Source organism: Dendrobates tinctorius, unplaced genomic scaffold, assembly GCF_039654945.1.
Source record: "Dendrobates tinctorius isolate UK_male_01 unplaced genomic scaffold, ASM3965494v1 ptg000116l, whole genome shotgun sequence".
In the NCBI taxonomy this organism is placed as follows: Eukaryota; Metazoa; Chordata; class Amphibia; order Anura; family Dendrobatidae; genus Dendrobates; species Dendrobates tinctorius.
Window position 1 is genome coordinate 4,496,530 of NW_027361784.1, and position 18,801 is coordinate 4,515,330.

The 18,801-nt window shown below is 48.4% G+C and overlaps 1 protein-coding gene across 3 annotated transcripts in view; it reads right to left on the minus strand.

The window, feature by feature from the left end:
- LRP12 (LDL receptor related protein 12) overlaps positions 1–15,333 on the minus strand; it is a 78,981-nt gene extending 63,648 nt beyond the window's left edge. For all 3 annotated transcript variants that reach the window (XM_073590170.1, XM_073590169.1, XM_073590172.1), the window contains exons 1-2: positions 15,184–15,333; positions 6,225–6,305 (exon numbers count right to left, since the gene is read on the minus strand). In XM_073590170.1, coding sequence (XP_073446271.1) covers positions 6,225–6,294 — 70 coding nt within the window. In that variant the 5' untranslated portion in view covers positions 6,295–6,305; positions 15,184–15,333. The remainder of the gene's footprint in view (positions 1–6,224; positions 6,306–15,183) is intronic.
- Positions 15,334–18,801: the final 3,468 nt, after the last annotated feature.

The following is an 18,801-nucleotide window of genomic DNA, read 5'->3' on the forward strand; positions in this document are numbered from 1 at the left end:
CGTGTGAAAACAAGCCAAAGTGAGTTAGCTGAAAGTGAATCTTGCAATCCAAAATGTTGGGATTTATTTATAATGGGCAATCCCAGAAAGGTGAAACGCTTCCATCGATCAATCAGTCCTTCATCAGTCAACAAATTGTCCAGGAAACAGCGCGATAGTATGCCAGAGGTCTCCAACGCTGAGGAGAGTGAAAGCGCAGGGTTCTGGGGCCAGAACTGATGCTGATGGGAGGGGCGGAAGATCCCGGAACCCTGCGCCCTGTACTACCTCAGAAATACATACCTCAACCTCCCTTCTGTGGGCACTGCATTCAGGGATCTTCTGCGCAGGCACTGACGACTTCCGCTCCAGTGACCTCTGGTGTGCGCACGACGATAATATACTTTCCCCACTTCCTCCCTGCATAGTCATAAGTACACATGGTTCCTACCAATGACTATGTAGGGAGGAAGTGGGGAGGTCACAGTAACTCGCCTGCGCAAAAGATCCCCGAGTGCAGTGCCCATAGAAGGGGGAAAGATGTACAGATTGTGACGACTCGCAGAGGGCAGGATTCTGGGGCCGTGAGGCTACGTTCACACGTACCAGAACTCTCGCGGAAATTACCGCGAGAATTCCAAATTCCATTCCGTGGGAAAATCGCATTTTAAATTCCCGCGATTTTACCGCGGAAAAACTAGCATTTTGCAAGCGTTATTAGCTTGCAAAATTGCTAGCGTTTTCCAAGCGATCTGTAGCATTGCTTGGTGAACTGACTGACAGGTTGGTTATACTCGTCAAAACATAGTGTTTGCCGAGTGTGACCAAGTTTTTACTATTGAGGCTGCCTATGCAGCATCAATAGTAAAAGATAGGATGGGAAAAAAAAAAAAAAAATTTTTTTGCTATTCTTACCTTCCAGCGTCCCGTGCAGCCTTCCCACCTCTCTCCACGCTCCCGGTCCCAGTAATCTTTTGCGAGAATTACCGCGAGAACGAACGTAGTTGCGGTAATTCTCGCAAAGGATTACTGGGAACGGGAGCGTGGAGAGAGGCAGGAAGGCTGCACAGGACGCTGCAAGGTAAGAATAGCAATATTTTTTATTTTAAATTCCATTTTTTACAGGGATATGGCACCCAAAGCCCGGAGGACAGTCTCCTCTCCTCCGGACCGTGGGTACCATCCGCAAATGTTCTGCTTACTCTTTGCATGGTGGGCACAGCCACATGCAGAAAGTAAGCAGAACAATGCATTCCTATGGGTGCGGGATCGCTGCAATTCCGCTAAATCAATGAGCATGCTGGGTTTTTTACCGCAAAGTGATTCTGCCGCGGTAAAAACCGCAGCATTAGCACAGCATTGCGGAATCCCATAGGAATGCATGGGATGCTTATTTTTTGCGTTTTCGCGGCAAAATCGCGTGGTTAAAACCGCCGCGAAAACACAAAAAAAAAACACCACGTGTGAACATAGCCTAACTGACGTTGATGGGAGGGGGCAAGTATTACAATGAGGAGCAGAGGCAGGGATTTCTTCCTGGCACCACACACCCTATAGCCTGGAAGAAGTCATTAGCATAAAGACAGACCATAACATTTCTCAACAAGACCATTAATGAGGCATAGAGATAGGACTAATGTAACATTTCTATTACCTGTATGCCCATAAAAATAGGTCATACATGTCCTGAGGAGGGGGTGGGGTGACAGAAGATTCCCTCTAATCTCAGTCATGTTCTCAGGCCCCCGATTCATAGCATTGCTCGTGGCAGTATTGATGGTGGGGCGTGTTGGAGACAAAAAGGTGTCTTAAGTGGCGTGTGCCTCCATGCACCTCGCCACAAATCTTGCTCCGGTTGGCTCGTTATGAAGGAGACAAGTGGGAGTCACCATACCTTGTCACAACCATGTTGGCCGAGCTGCCCCAAAACTGCTGTGAAAACACCAAAGATTCACATTTGTGTGTAACTCTGCGCTGCACAAAAACGTTACGTCTTTTTAAAGCATTTTACCACAGAATTCTGCCATAAACATTGATGACTCGGGGCTCATCATTGAGGTGTCTGATGGAAGTTACCTCAAGACCTGAAGATGTCACCACAGAGCCCTCCATCCCCCTGACCACCATTATCTGTAATGGAGTGATCCCACCAGTCTTAGACCTCTACGGAATCGTACACCAATAGTCTGTCATGTCGGCACCAGTCGCTCATACAGAAGCTTCATCCTCCCACCACAAGGCGAGACCTGAAACTACAGGACCCCGACTGTTCACACTAACGCTCCCACACCACGACAGCCGACATGTGGCACATCACCATGTGTTGTAACTCGCAGCAGACATTTCGTTCAGTCTGTGGTTTCCCCACACACAAGTCGCATTTCCTCCCATTCAGCTGTGCCCAGAAACACGAAGAGATAAACCACCGGCTGACACAGCTGAACCCTCCATGGCCCCAGTGTGACCGACGCAGGGCCCATTATACACACAGGGTTACAATATCAACAGTGTGGTGAGGAGTAGGTAAGTTTGCCAGGAAGGGTAATGCCTGATTGATCATTTATTGATTCCCAAGAGAACGACAATCCAGAATTGTTTTTTTTTCTCCACAGGACACATACAAGTAGGAGATTGGGTTCATATTCTTCAACCATTGCTCTTTGCAATCGTTTTGAAAAAAAGAAAATGGCAGCAAGACATCTGGGGGATTTAGAAAATCAGGGTTTTTTGCAAACTTTCCAAAGCTGCAGCATACAACACATACAGCGGCCGCAGTGGGTAAACCCGAAGTTAGGTAACCACAAACATGACAGAAGAGCGCACATTAAAGCCAAATTCCCAGGATCAGTAGTTGAGGAGTTACCTGTACCATTTTGCTAAATTAAGGAGATTTCATGTTGCGTTTAGTCACCCGTTTGTTGGTCCAATTGGGGCTTACGTCCGACGCCCTTGCAATCCAGGAGCAAGGATGACGGGGCCACAGACAATAATGGTGCTGACAGAGCGAGTGACAGTGCGCACGTCAACTGGCGGCACCATTAAAGTCTATAGCCCTGACAGCATATGCTCCTGAGTCTCATTTTGCGAGGGGTTTGGACATAAGCCTCAACGGGGGTCACAGAACAGGTGACTAAACGCAATGTGAAATGATACTTAGGTTACTAGCATTTTTCCCCTTTGCGTCTCTTTGGTGTGTCATTTTGTATAGAGCCTTTTTTTTTTTTTTTAAACTTCTTGTTATATAGCTTTGACAAAACTTTACCGATACAATCATGTGCGGATTACATGAATCTTCAGAGCTTTCTGGCATCAAATACAATTCTATGTGGAAAATTTGCACATAAACCTCAGCGCACCCGCAAGAGAAACTGACATGTGCAGCGAGAATACGCAGCGTTAAAAACTGATCCATTTTTTGCATTGGTCCATAGAAACTGATCACGATGTAACATGTGAATGCAGCCTAGGACCTCATTCACACGTCGGTATTGCATGTAAGTGTTCTCCCTGTGTTTTTGACAAATACCCATTATAACCTGTGGGGCCCATTCATCAGTCCATGCCTTTTCACAGACAACATACATGTCTATGAGGATGAAGACCTCAGGTCAGGAGATCTGCAGCGGATACGGACCATACGCCAAACAATTTCACGCATCGGACAGGCAAGGTCTGATAATAGTTTACCACTGATGTCACAAGCGAACAGCCCATACGTTGTTATGCACAGGCAAAGATTACAGGACACATTTCTCACACAATAATTCCATTTAAAAATGGTTAGAATCTATGAACATTAACATTTAAAGATTCCAATGCTCTGAACATATAAAACCAATCCATGCAGCAACAGTGCCGGGAGCAGGTGGCAAAGCAAATGTCATCCCAGAAGTAAATCTTTCACCAGGGTTTTCAGGGCAAAGTCACTTTAATATAAAACTGAACAGTGATTGATCCAAGTGAAACAGAGAACCAATTTATATTTCAGCATGTCAACAGAATTGCCTCCATGGGACCTTCTAACGGTGAGGAGACCGCTGGGCATCTAGAAGGGACATCATCTACGGTGGCACTGAACCTCCGGTGTTATGGATTACACCAAGACGAGGAGGCATCTGTGAAATGGCACGTGGACCACCAATCAGGACATGCATGTAGAGTGGGTATGGAAAGTATTCAGACCCCTATAAATTTTTCACTCTTGTTTCATTGCAGCCGTTTGGTAAATTCAAAAAAGTTCATTTTATTCTCATTAATGTACACTCTGCACCCCATCTTGACTGGAAAAAAAACAAAACAAATGTAGAAATTTTTGCACGTTTATTAAAAAAAAACCCTGAAATATCACATGGTCATACGTATTCAGACCCTTTGCTCAGTATTGAGTAGAAGCACCTTTTGAGCTAGTACAGCCATGATTCTTCTTGGGAATGATGCAACAAGTTTTTCACACCTGGATTTGGGGATCCTCTGCCATTCTTCCTTGCAGATCCTCTCCAGTTCTGTCAGGTTGGATGGTGAACGTTGGTGGACAGCCATTTTCAGGTCTCTCCAGAAATGCTCAATTGGGTTTAGGTCAGGGCTCTGGCTGGGCCAGTCAAGAATGGTCACAGAGTTGTTCTGAAGCCACTACTTTTTTAGTTTAGCTGTGTGCTTAGGGTCATTGTCTTGTTGGAAGGTGAACCTTTGGCCAAGTCTGAGGTCCAGAGCACTAGAAGAGTTTGCCATCCAGGATCTCTATGTAATTGGCCGCATTCATGTTTCCTTCAATTGCAACCAGTAGTCAGTCCCTGCAGCTGAAAAACACCCCCATAGCATGATGGTGCCACCACGTTTCACTGTTGGGATTGTATTTGACAGGTGGTGAGCAGTGCCTGGTTTTCTCCTTCACATACCACTTAGAATTATCACCAAAAAGTTCTATATTCATCTCAGACCAGAGAATCTTATTTCTCATAGTCTGGGAGTCCTTCATGTGTTTTTTTTTAGCAAACTCTATGCGGGCTTTCATATGTCTTGCACTGAGGAGAGGCTTCCGTCGGCCAATCTGCCATAAAGGCCCGACTGGTGGAGGGCTGCAGTGATAGTTGACTTTGTGGAACTTTCTCCAATCTCCCTACTGCATCTGTGAAGCTCAGCCACAGTGATCTTTGGGTTCTTCTTTACCTCTATCGCCAAGGCTCTTCTTCCACGATTGTGCAGTTTGGCTGGACGGCCAGGTGTAGGAAGACTTCTGGTGGTCCCAAACTTCTCCCATTTAAGGATTATGGAGGCCACTGGACTCTTAGGAACCTTGAGTACTGCAGAAATTCTTTTGTAACCTTGGCCAGATATGTGCCTTGCCACAATTCTGTCTCAGAGCTCCTTGGCCAGGTCCTTTGAGCTCATGATTCTCATTTGGTCTGACATGCACTGTGAGCTGTGAGGTCTTATATAGACAGGTGTGCGCCTTTACTAATCAAGTCCTATCAGTTTAATTAAACACAGCTGGACTCCAATGAAGGAGTAGAACCACCTCAAAGAGGATGACAAGGAAACTGACAGCAAAAGGTTCTGAATACTTATCACCATGCGATATTTTAGTTTCTTTAATAAATTTGCAAAAATTTCTACATTTCTGTTTTTTTTTCCAGTCAAGATGGGGTGCAGAGTGTACATTAATGAGAAAAAAAAAAAAAAAAAAAAAAAAAAAGAACTTTTTTGAATTTACCAATTGGCTGCAATGAAACAAGAGTGAAAAATATATAGGGGTCTGAATACTTCCCGTACCCACTGTATACGGCCACGTCTGGTCAACACTATCTATCCACAAAGCCCGAGGGATCCAAGAAGCTGAACATGCAATGATCAGTAATGAGTATCAAACTCTTGCTGTGAGATTCTGGATTCTTGGCTCTGAGTACAGGTGATACCCCTTACTGACTTATTTAGTTTTCCTTTTTGGAGTCACAAAAATCCCTTCACAGTTCACCTCAATCCCTTTAATTTGGGAGCCTTGCATTAAGGCTACTGGTAGGGATTAATGAGACCACATGGAGTCATGAGGAACATTCATAGGACTAGAAAGCAGCGGACTTGCCCTGGATGCCGGAAAGAAGAAGACTGCCGGAGAAATAAGAAGAGTGAACACTGCCCTGGTGAAGGTGTCGTGGAGGACTGAACTGGATGTCAGACCAGGGAAGTTCAGATCTTTTTACTCATCTCTAGTTAACACAGATAATAAAGCATGCAGTTTCGGTACTCACCAGCCATACTGAGTAGACACAGCAGCAGCCCGGACATCCATCCTTGTAGAGACTGCACGCCCAGTCCCATGACAAATGTGCCTGTCGGAGAACACAATTAAGACACTAATAACATACACCGAATGTTATACAAAACACAAATCAGCATCTACTGCAGAGAAAATATTGAACTCGGCCCTGTTCACATTAGCGTTGCTGCTCCTGATGGGCTGTACACACTGGAATGCTGAAAAATCCCACCAAGGTTGTCGGGTATGGCCAAGAAATAGACCATGAAAAACTTTAAAGGGCAAGTCCGGTCTACAGAATCGATCAAGCCTGTGGAGATCTGTGTTTATCCTCTTTAAAGTCACACACAATCCTCAGGGGTTCTTACAGAAAAAAAATTCAAGCATTATTTGTGGCAAATTTTTCATTTTGTAACAATTTTTTCTCGCATTTATCCAAGTCTTCTAAAGAACTCTATCGCGAAAACAAAATATCAAGGGGCACGTGGCAAAGGCAGAAACCTAAAAAAAAAAAAAAAAAAAAAAACTCCATAACAATGACAAACTCTGTGCCTCTGCCCTTAGGCCTTTTTCACACTTCCATTTTTTGGCAGTCAAAATCCGCCATTTGGGGGAAAAAACCGGATCTGACGGATTTGCCTGGCGGATCCATCTTTTTCCCCCATATACTTGTATTGGCGGTGGATTGTGACGGATGGCCTTCCGTTGGATCCGTCATAAAATTGGCGTCCATCACGCAGGAAAAAAAATGTCCCTAGGAACGTTTGTCTGTATCGAAAAGACGGCTCTGGTGACGGATCTGTCGCTGTCCGTCGTCTGGTATAATGGACGCCTATAGGCGGCGGATCTGTCCCAGGACGGAATCCGTTGACGGATTCCGTTTTTCTAAACTGAGCATGCCCAGAAGAATTTCCTTTCGATAAATTTAACCCCAAAATCCGTTCTGGCACATAAAAGTCTCTCTCTCCAGAATCAAGTTCCTTTACATTCCAAAATCTGCAGCTTCAATGGATCCGTCAAAAAACGCAAGAAACAGATGAAAAAAAACGGATGCAACTGATTAAACGGATCAATTTTTTTTGGCAGATCCACTAGACGGATCAGTTGCATCCCTTTTTCACTAATTTCGACGGATCCGTCATAACGGCGGATTTTGACTGATGCCAAAAAACGGAAGTGTGAAACAGGCCTAATGTCTTCACACCAATTGCAATATCGTTCCAATTTCCCAAATATTGAGGGACACATTTTTCATAAATACTGGGAATTTTAGAAAGCGGAGATTAAACGGCAGACAAAAAACAAAACTTGCACTAGAGAGCCTTAAAATCCAGCAGCTCAAATTTCCACTTCAAGCGGTTGTTTAAGACTATTTTATTTACGGCATTTTTTTTTTTTACTATGGGTCTAAAACTCTAACAGGCAGTTGGTTGCCAACTAACAGAGAGGTCAATGTCTGCCCTGCCAGCAATTCAGGTGCATCACATCAATAGAGCTCCTCCTCTTCTTCGTGGCTGCTCAGTGGAGGAGGCGTGACTGCCGACATGTCGATTCACAATTGGCTCCCTGCGGTTAGGCAGTGGGGAGCCGGCTGTCAATCAGCGTGACACAGGCAGTCACGTCCAGGCAGCAGAGCAGAGTGGAAGAGAAGCTGCTTCTCTGTCAACAGAATGATGCAGCATCCCTACAAGGAGCGATCTGTGATATTTTTTATATTTTATTTTTTAATAGTCCTGGATAACCCCTTTTACATCAGGATATATCAGTTTCTGTCCATGATAGCATTCAAACGCCATAAGGCAGGAGAATAGGAACCTATGGTGTTCCAAGTTTGGTTTAGTAGAACACAGGGTCTGATGCCGTTTTTTAGCTGTGTGGATGCAGCCTGACGCATCGCTTCATTAGTCTGTCCAGTACTGGCACTATATGGAGCCGCATGACTGAGCACAGTAGATCCGCAGCACTGCTGGCCGGCCGAGATCACTGTGAATAAGGCATCATAAAGAGGCAAAAATTATATATATATAGTTGGGGACAATTAGATATAAGTGAGCTATCAGCATAGAATACGATGCATTAAAATAGGGCAGATAAAGTGTATGTAGCCCAGGCTTCCATCACTGGGCACTGATAGCAGAATGGCAATGCCCGATTCTCACATTTGCCAGTCTTCGCAGCACAATAGGAGAATTCATTTCTCAGTGACTTTAGCCAGTCTTCGCAGCACAATAGGAGAATTCATTTCTCAGTGACTTTATTAAAGGGATTTTCCAGGATTTAGCAATAAGTTGTCTCAGTACAGACAGCAGGGACATAACCACAGGACATGCCTGCCGCGTAAAGCAGAGAACCAATTCATTCTTGCGACTGCCGTGCGTCGCCATGCCACATGACCACGGTGGATAATCAAGGTTTCCACCTTCACATTGGGTCCATAATGAGTGACTTGGCACAATAAGTTGCAGTCATGGAATAGATGGTAAATGAGAAGAAATAAGGGAACATTTCACTTTGTGGCATCCACTGAGCACATTTGCCAGGAACCATCCCAGCCCCCAATTGACCAGTCCTGGTAAAGACCTGGGAGAGTTGGAGATTCTTTGCATCGAGACTCAAAAGCATCAAGTTAAGCCACAGGTGAACACATCCCCGGAAAGACAAGTGGAGGCCAATGAGGCATAAGAGGCGCACATCAGTAAGTCCTCCCGATAGACACCTCCGACTCTATGGCGCAGTCAGATGGCCGAATAAGTCAGAACGCAAAGCTGGCACGGACTGGCCGGCGGCTCTCCTGACCTGATTGTAACGAATCTGTCAGGCTCGGGTGGAGAGCTGCCGGCCAGTCTGTGCTCCGTGTCCCAATCTATACGGCAGTCTGGCTACGCCCGTGTTATATGTGCCATTTGGGTTTTGTCTTTTTAGAATGGAAGAAAGTTCTGCACGGTTCTAAACAACAGACAAAGGGGCCCCATAACAACCATCAGGGTCCCGCCGCTTCGATGTTCATAAGAAAATACAAGCGATCACTTACTGCATTTATCTGCTTCTAAAACTGATCACACACATGAAATATCTGAACAGACAGGTGACCGGATCTAGTCAGTGTGGGAGCAAGGCTCTACATCATCTGAGGAAAAGAGGCATCGCCTCAAGTCTTGTACCTAAACACAGGACTAGTGCACCCCCAACACACAAGCATGGCATCCGGGATACCCCTCACCACCAAAACGGCCAATCACAATACAGTAGATGAATTGCTGGAAGTTATGTTCAGCATAGAAGTAGTAAGAAAAAAAAAAAAATTAAACTTTGCAGCCAGGATCTAGATAATGAGGTTATCTTCAGATAACATATATGGAGTGAAGATAAGGGCCATCCACACTGGCTGAGCTCACTGGTCATTCAGTTGCTGGAATCTTGACTAAATCCCTAATAATTTGGCTTGTAACTTAAGTGCAAAGGGCAGGAGAATGTACCGACTGAAACGCTGGCTCCTGGGGTTAACATTTTTTTGGCACCTCCCCATGCCTGTTGTACAAAAAGACTGGGGGATCCTTGTACACTCCAGTAGACTGGGCAGGGAGGAGCGCAACCACTGGGGTCTAGGTACAGTCAATAAGACAGGAGGGGGGGTGGGGGGTGGGATGACACTGGGATTCTAGATACAGTCAATAAGACAGGAGGGGGGGGGGGATGACACTGGGGGTCTAGGTACAGTCAATAAGACAGGAGGGGGGGATGACACTGGGGGTCTAGGTACCGTCAATAAGACAGGGAAGACGACACTGGGGGTCTAGGTACCGTCAATAAGACAGGGAAGACGACACTGGGGGGTCTAGGTACCGTCAATAAGACAGGGAAGACGACACTGGGGGGTCTAGGTACCGTCAATAAGACAGGGAAGACGACACTGGGGGGTCTAGGTACCGTCAATAAGACAGGGAAGACGACACTGGGGGGTCTAGGTACCGTCAATAAGACAGGGAAGACGACACTGGGGGGTCTAGGTACCGTCAATAAGACAGGGAAGACGACACTGGGGGGTCTAGGTACCGTCAATAAGACAGGGAAGACGACACTGGGGGGTCTAGGTACCGTCAATAAGACAGGGAAGACGACACTGGGGGGTCTAGGTACCGTCAATAAGACAGGGAAGACGACACTGGGGGGTCTAGGTACCGTCAATAAGACAGGGAAGACGACACTGGGGGGTCTAGGTACCGTCAATAAGACAGGGAAGACGACACTGGGGGGTCTAGGTACCGTCAATAAGACAGGGAAGACGACACTGGGGGGTCTAGGTACCGTCAATAAGACAGGGAAGACGACACTGGGGGGTCTAGGTACCGTCAATAAGACAGGGAAGACACTGGGGGTCTAGGTACCGTCAATAAGACAGGGAAGACACTGGGGGTCTAGGTACCGTCAATAAGACAGGGAAGACACTGGGGGTCTAGGTACCGTCAATAAGACAGGGAAGACACTGGGGGTCTAGGTACCGTCAATAAGACAGGGAGGGGGATGACACTGGGGGTCTAGGCACCGTCAATAAGAGAGAGGGGATGACACTGGGGGTCTAGGTACAGCCAATAAGACAGGGAGGGGGATGACACTGGGGGTCTAGGTACCGTCAATAAGACAGGGAGGGGGATGACACTGGGGGTCTAGGCACCGTCAATAAGAGAGAGGGGATGACACTGGGGGTCTAGGTACCGTCAATAAGACAGGGAGGGGGATGACACTGGGGGTCTAGGCACCGTCAATAAGAGAGAGGGGAAGACACTGGGGGTCTAGGTACAGCCAATAAGACAGGGAGGGGGATGACACTGGGGGTCTAGGTACCGTCAATAAGACAGGGAGGGGGATGACACTGGGGGTCTAGGCACCGTCAATAAGAGAGAGGGGATGACACTGGGGGTCTAGGTACCGTCAATAAGACAGGGAGGGGGATGACACTGGGGGTCTAGGCAACGTCAATAAGAGAGGGGATGACACTGGGGGTCTAGGTACAGTCAATAAGACAGGGAAGACACTGGGGGTCTAGGTACAGTCAATAAGACAGGGAAGACACTGGGGGTCTAGGTACAGCCAATAAGACAGGGAGGGGGATGACACTGGGGGTCTAGGTACCGTCAATAAGACAGGGAGGGGGATGACACTGGGGGTCTAGGTACCGTCAATAAGACAGGGAGGGGGATGACACTGGGGTTCTAGGTACCGTCAATAAGACAGGGAAGACACTGGGGGTCTAGGTACCGTCAATAAGACAGGGAAGACACTGGGGGTCTAGGTACCGTCAATAAGACAGGGAAGACACTGGGGGTCTAGGTACCGTCAATAAGACAGGGAAGACACTGGGGGTCTAGGTACCGTCAATAAGACAGGGAAGACACTGGGGGTCTAGGTACCGTCAATAAGACAGGGAAGACACTGGGGGTCTAGGTACCGTCAATAAGACAGGGAAGACACTGGGGGTCTAGGTACCGTCAATAAGACAGGGAAGACACTGGGGGTCTAGGTACCGTCAATAAGACAGGGAAGACACTGGGGGTCTAGGTACCGTCAATAAGACAGGGAAGACACTGGGGGTCTAGGTACCGTCAATAAGACAGGGAGGGGGAAGACACTGGGGGTCTAGGTACCGTCAATAAGACAGGGAGGGGGAAGACACTGGGGGTCTAGGTACCGTCAATAAGACAGGGAGGGGGAAGACACTGGGGGTCTAGGTACCGTCAATAAGACAGGGAGGGGGAAGACACTGGGGGTCTAGGTACCGTCAATAAGACAGGGAGGGGGAAGACACTGGGGGTCTAGGTACCGTCAATAAGACAGGGAGGGGGAAGACACTGGGGGTCTAGGTACCGTCAATAAGACAGGAGGGGGATGACACTGGGGGTCTAGGTACCGTCAATATGACAGGAGGGGGATGACACTGGGGGTCTAGGTACCGTCAATATGACAGGAGGGGGATGACACTGGGGGTCTAGGTACAGTCAATATGACAGGAGGGGGATGACACTGGGGGTCTAGGTACAGTCAATATGACAGGAGGGGGGAAGACACTGGGGGTCTAGGTAAAGTCAATAAGACAGGAGGGGGGGGGTTAGACACTGGGGGTCTAGGTACAGCCAATAAGACAGGAGGGGGGGGGTTAGACACTGGGGGTCTAGGTACAGCCAATAAGACAGGAGGGGGGGATGACACTGGGGGTCTAGGTACAGCCAATAAGACAGGAGGGGGATGACACTGGGGGTCTAGGTACCGTCAATAAGACAGGAGGGGGATGACACTGGGGGTCTAGGTACCGTCAATAAGACAGAAGGGGGATGACACTGGGGGTCTAGGTACCGTCAATATGACAGGAGGGGGATGACACTGGGGGTCTAGGTACCGTCAATATGACAGGAGGGGGATGACACTGGGGGTCTAGGTACCGTCAATATGACAGGAGGGGGGGGAGACACTGGGGGTCTAGGTACAGCCAATAAGACAGGAGGGGGGGTGACACTGGGGGTCTAGGTACAGCCAATAAGACAGGAGGGGGGGGGGGGGAAGACACTGGGGGTCTAGGTACAGCCAATAAGACAGGAGGGGGGGATGACACTGGGGGTCTAGGTACAGCCAATAAGACAGGAGGGGGGGGATGACACTGGGGGTCTAGGTACAGTCAATAAGACAGGAGGGGGGGGGGAAGACACTGGAGGTCTAGGTACAGCCAATAAGACAGGAGGGGGGGGAAAGACACTGGGGGTCTAGGTACAGCCAATAAGACAGGAGGGGGGGGGAAGACACTGGGGGTCTAGGTACAGCCAATAAGACAGGAGGGGGGGGTGACACTGGGGGTCTAGGTACAGCCAATAAGACAGGAGGGGGGGGTGACATTGGGGGTCTAGGTACAGTCAATAAGACAGGAGGGGGGGGTGACACTGGGGGTCTAGGTACAGTCAATAAGACAGGAGGGGGGGTGACACTGGGGGTCTAGGTACAGTCAATAAGACAGGAGGGGGGAGACACTGGGGGTCTAGGTACAGCCAATAAGACAGGAGGGGGGGGGAAGACACTGGGGGTCTAGGTACAGCCAATAAGGCAGGAGGGGGGGGAAGACACTGGGGGTCTAGGTACAGCCAATAAGACAGGAGGGGGGGGGGAAGACACTGGGGGTCTAGGTACAGCCAATAAGACAGGAGGGGGGGGAAAGACACTGGGGGTCTAGGTACAGCCAATAAGACAGGAGGGGGGGGTGACATTGGGGGTCTAGGTACAGTCAATAAGACAGGAGGGGGGGGTGACACTGGGGGTCTAGGTACAGTCAATAAGACAGGAGGGGGGGGGTGACACTGGGGGTCTAGGTACAGTCAATAAGACAGGAGGGGGGGGTGACACTGGGGGTCTAGGTACAGCCAATAAGACAGGAGGGGGGGGGGGAAGACACTGGGGGTCTAGGTACAGCCAATAAGGCAGGAGGGGGGATGACACTGGGGGTCTAGGTACAGCCAATAAGACAGGAGGGGGGGGATGACACTGGGGGTCTAGGTACAGTCAATAAGACAGGAGGGGGGGGAAGACACTGGAGGTCTAGGTACAGTCAATAAGACAGGAGGGGGGGGATGACACTGGGGGTCTAGGTACAGTCAATAAGACAGGAGGGGGGGATGACACTGGGGGTCTAGGTACAGTCAATAAGACAGGAGGGGGGGGGATGACACTGGGGGTCTAGGTACAGTCAATAAGACAGGAGGGGGGGGGGATGACACTGGGGGTCTAGGTACAGTCAATAAGACAGGAGGGGGGGGGATGACACTGGGGGTCTAGGTACAGTCAATAAGACAGGAGGGGGGGGATGACACTGGGGGTCTAGGTACAGTCAATAAGACAGGAGGGGGGGATGACACTGGGGGTCTAGGTACAGCCAATAAGACAGGAGGGGGGGGGGAAGACACTGGGGGTCTAGGTACAGCCAATAAGACAGGAGGGGGGGGAAAGACACTGGGGGTCTAGGTACAGCCAATAAGACAGGAGGGGGGGGTGACATTGGGGGTCTAGGTACAGTCAATAAGACAGGAGGGGGGGGTGACACTGGGGGTCTAGGTACAGTCAATAAGACAGGAGGGGGGGGATGACACTGGGGGTCTAGGTACAGTCAATAAGACAGGAGGGGGGGATGACACTGGGGGTCTAGGTACAGTCAATAAGACAGGAGGGGGGGGGATGACACTGGGGGTCTAGGTACAGTCAATAAGACAGGAGGGGGGGGGGGATGACACTGGGGGTCTAGGTACAGTCAATAAGACAGGAGGGGGGGGGATGACACTGGGGGTCTAGGTACAGTCAATAAGACAGGAGGGGGGGGGATGACACTGGGGGTCTAGGTACAGTCAATAAGACAGGAGGGGGGGATGACACTGGGGGTCTAGGTACAGTCAATAAGACAGGAGGGGGGGATGACACTGGGGGTCTAGGTACAGTCAATAAGACAGGAGGGGGGGGGGATGACACTGGGGGTCTAGGTACAGTCAATAAGACAGGAGGGGGGGGGGATGACACTGGGGGTCTAGGTACAGTCAATAAGACAGGAGGGGGGGGGGATGACACTGGGGGTCTAGGTACAGTCAATAAGACAGGAGGGGGGGGGATGACACTGGGGGTCTAGGTACAGTCAATAAGACAGGAGGGGGGGGGATGACACTGGGGGTCTAGGTACAGCCAATAAGATGACCGGGCTGATATTGGAGCCGACTCTAGCCCTGTGTATACAGGCGGCTCCGTATAGCGCAGGGCACGCCGTATAGCCGGGCTGTACACCCCACATAATGGGCTCTGTGTGCTGTATGTCAGGACACAATAGAGTTCTATGTAGAGCCGCAGCACAGCGGGAACAATGGGCATCTATATAAGGCAGAGCCATGGACGCCTCCATCCATCGCTGCCCTCCTCCGCCGCACGGCACTCACCTTCCTGCCGTGTTCCGCGGTCAGTCCGCCGCTCGGTAACGGATGAGCACGGAGAGCAGACCGGATGCTAGAGCGACACACACTAACCCTGCAAAAAAAACACTTCCCCTGCTGCGTCTGCCTCCGCCCATCTGCCCACTCACGTCCAATCACTACGGGGCACGCCATCCACCAATCGACGACAGCGGCTTACCTCGATTCTACAAGATGGAAAATAGAAAGAGAGCTGTGATTGGTCAGCGGCAAAACTATGGGGGCTATAGAAAACACAAAGCTAATGAGAGAAGGTTACAGTGTGCTGGAGAGAGTGGTGTCAGGAGGTCAGGGGGGCGGCTCAGGGCATTGTGAGGGGCTGCTGCCAGCAAAATGGGGCATGGGATGGTATTATGTGACTGTATAGCCAGCTTGTCCATATGTATATGTTTGTGCAGTGGATATAAAAAGTCTACACTCCCCTGTTACAAAATCATACCAAGTAGAATAATTTCAGAACTTTTCCCTTCTTTCATGTCATCCATAATCTGTACTATTCAATTAAAATATTTTCTGGTGGAAAAAGAACAAAATAATTTGCTTGCATAAGTATGCACACCCTGTAATTCTTTGTGCAGGTGCCCTTTGAATTTATGACAGCATTAATATCTTTTGGGTCAGAGTCTATCAGCATAGCACCTTACGGCAAAATTAGCAATCCCCCCCCCTTCCTTGCAGTAGACCCCCCATCTATCAGACTGTGACGGCATCTCCTATGTACAGCGCCCTCCTCAGGTCACCCACAGATTTTCAGTTGAATTCATGTCTGGGCTCTGGCTGGTCCATTCCAAAAATGTGATCGTTTTGTGGCAAAGCCATTTTTTTGGTTGATTTGCAGGTCACTCGGCGTTGTTGTGCTGAAATGTGAGATTCCTTTTTATCTTCAGCTTTTTACTAGCAGCCTGAAGGTATTAATGAAAAATTGACAATTATTTGATTATTTGGAACTGTTCATAATTCCCTCCGCCTTGACTAAAGCCCCAGTTCCAGCTACCAAAAAGAAGCCCCAAAGCATAATGCTGTCTCCCCCATGCTTCACTGTGGGTATGATGTTCTTTTGATGATGATGCTCATGTGTGACTTTGCGTCAAACATATTTTTTGGAATTATGGCCAAACCTTGTTCAACCTTGTTCTTGTCATATGATAATAAATTTTCCCATGTGCTTTTGGCAGCAGAAGATGATGTAGGTTTGGGCAAATACATAGCCAGTCTTGGAAGTTTTTCTATAGAAGAAAAAATGTCCACTACTTTCCTGCAGCTCTTTTAATGTTGCTGTAGGCCTCTTGGCAGAAGGAGCTGGCGGGCGCATGACCGCAAGTATTCAATTTGCATACATGTGGTCATGTGCCGACTAGACATGCACGGCCTTGCTCAATGCAAGAAATTGAGAGAGGCTGGACATGTCTGGTCGGAATGTGGCTGTAAGGCCGGAGTCACACTACAGCGAGGTACGGCCGAGTCTCGCAGGTTAAAACCAAGCTCTGGCACCGGCACTCCGGAGCGCAGCGTGCAGCTCCATGTATTGCTGTGTGGCTGCACGCTCCGCTCCAGAGTGTCGGCGCCAGAGCTTGGTTTTAACCTGCGAGACTCGGCCATATCTCGCTTTGTGTGATCCCGGTCTAAGGCCGAGATCACACTTGCGAGGCACTTGCACGAGTGTCGCACCTCAATACCCGGCACTGACACCAGCACTCGGGACCAGAGCACTCAGCTGCATAGAAATACAGGCAGCCGCACACTCCGGTCCCGAGTGTCGGCGGCAGTGCCGGGTATTGAGGTGCGAGACTCTTGCGAGTTTCTCGCAAGTGTGATGCCGCCTAAGTATGAAAAGCACATACTTACAGTCACCGGACCGTTCACTACTGGCACTGGAGAATCCTGACAGCTAGCACTGTGCACACTGTGAGGATTCACAAGTCTGCAGTCATATTGAGTGATTGCCAACTTGCGCCCCAAGCCTTGTCAAAACCCTTTAAAATCTATGGTGCTATTCACACTTGCGGTATAAAAAAAAAAAAAATCAGGGAGACATTTCTGCTGTTGATTGGAGTCTCCTCTTAAATCAAAATCACCGGGAATATCACGGCCAGCACGCGGATGGCATCAGCATACAATCTGTCTGCAGTCCGTGATTACTATTCTAATGCGTACGAGAAGCTTCGCAGGCAATTTTAGCATTTTCCATAGGTGAAAATCACTGATTAAACACTGATGGTAAAATGTGGCACCGTGACCAATAATGAGGAAACTTGGACTGGGAAATATCACAATGTCTGACTGAGGCTTTAGGCTGTTGAGTTGAGGTCAGGAGGCTGGTTGGCGGTCCGGGCCGTGACTGTTATACTCTCACTTATGGTATTGATGTGTCCGTTACAATGTCCCAAATATACCATCATATTATAACAGTATTCTATCACTGTGTGAGACGGGAAGAACCTCTTTGTAATAATCACACATTCCGATGTCGAGACCAAAAATATTGGAAGCAAATGGGGTTGTGGTTGTGACAGATGTCCCTTGTGCAGCTGCTTGCAGTAGTGTACGGCAGGGAACAGCTGATGCATTTCTATGGGAATCTCTCAGTTCACGTCCCGTCTTCCTGACTGTAGGGGGCAGTAGAAATAGGGGTCCCAGAAGTTGCAATTCTAACTCAACCGTTTTACTTCCAGAGCGCCTCCATCGAAGTGACCCCATTATTAGGGCAAACATGGATACCCCATGAGTAATAGTGCTGCCCACATCTCCTTGCACCTCTGTGCCAGCGAATTACCTGACCGTATTGTTATTCCTTTTACACGGAATTCCTATCATCTCCTTCATTTCTGCGACATTCCTTATTTCAGATTTTTTTTCCTTCTTCTTCCACCTCTCTGAACAGTGTCATAGCTATTTTGTTTTTTCGTCTAAGGCTTCTTTTACATTTACCGTGTTTTTGCAGGCCGTTTTTGGGGCCCCAATAGATTTCTATAGGGCCGCGAAATCAGCCCGCAAAAATTAGTGGGAGCACCGTGTGCCGTATGGCCATGAGGGCCGTATTTGCGGCTGTAAAACAACGATCGAGCCTGCTCCATCTTTTTCACGGCTTACGGACACGGCCCCCCCATTGAAAATCAATGGGGCCGCTAAAACAAGCGGAACTTTGTTTTTGCGGTGCACCATCACTTCCGGTTTCACGGAACGCCGTTTTTTTTCCCCAATACTTCTTCCATGGTATTGGAAACATGAAAAACGGTGATCTGCAAGTTTTTTGTGGTCCGTTATTGCAGTAGACCGTGAAAATTGAAAAACGGCCCTCAAAAAGTAAGTGTAAGAGAAGCCTAAAACGGACATATGAGAGTAGTTTCGAATAACAGCATTCAATTTACCATGTACTAAAAGACGGAGAAGAAATTCGACATCAGGTAATATAGTAAATAAAAAGGCAATTCCACCGTTGATTTCGAGTTTGTTTTTTTCCAGTGTTCATTATGCAGTAACAATGACTAGATAACAGGATTTTACGGATCAGTATGATTATGACCATACCAAGCTTGTATAGTTTTTTTTTATATATATTTTAGTGCTTAAAAAAATCATAACTTT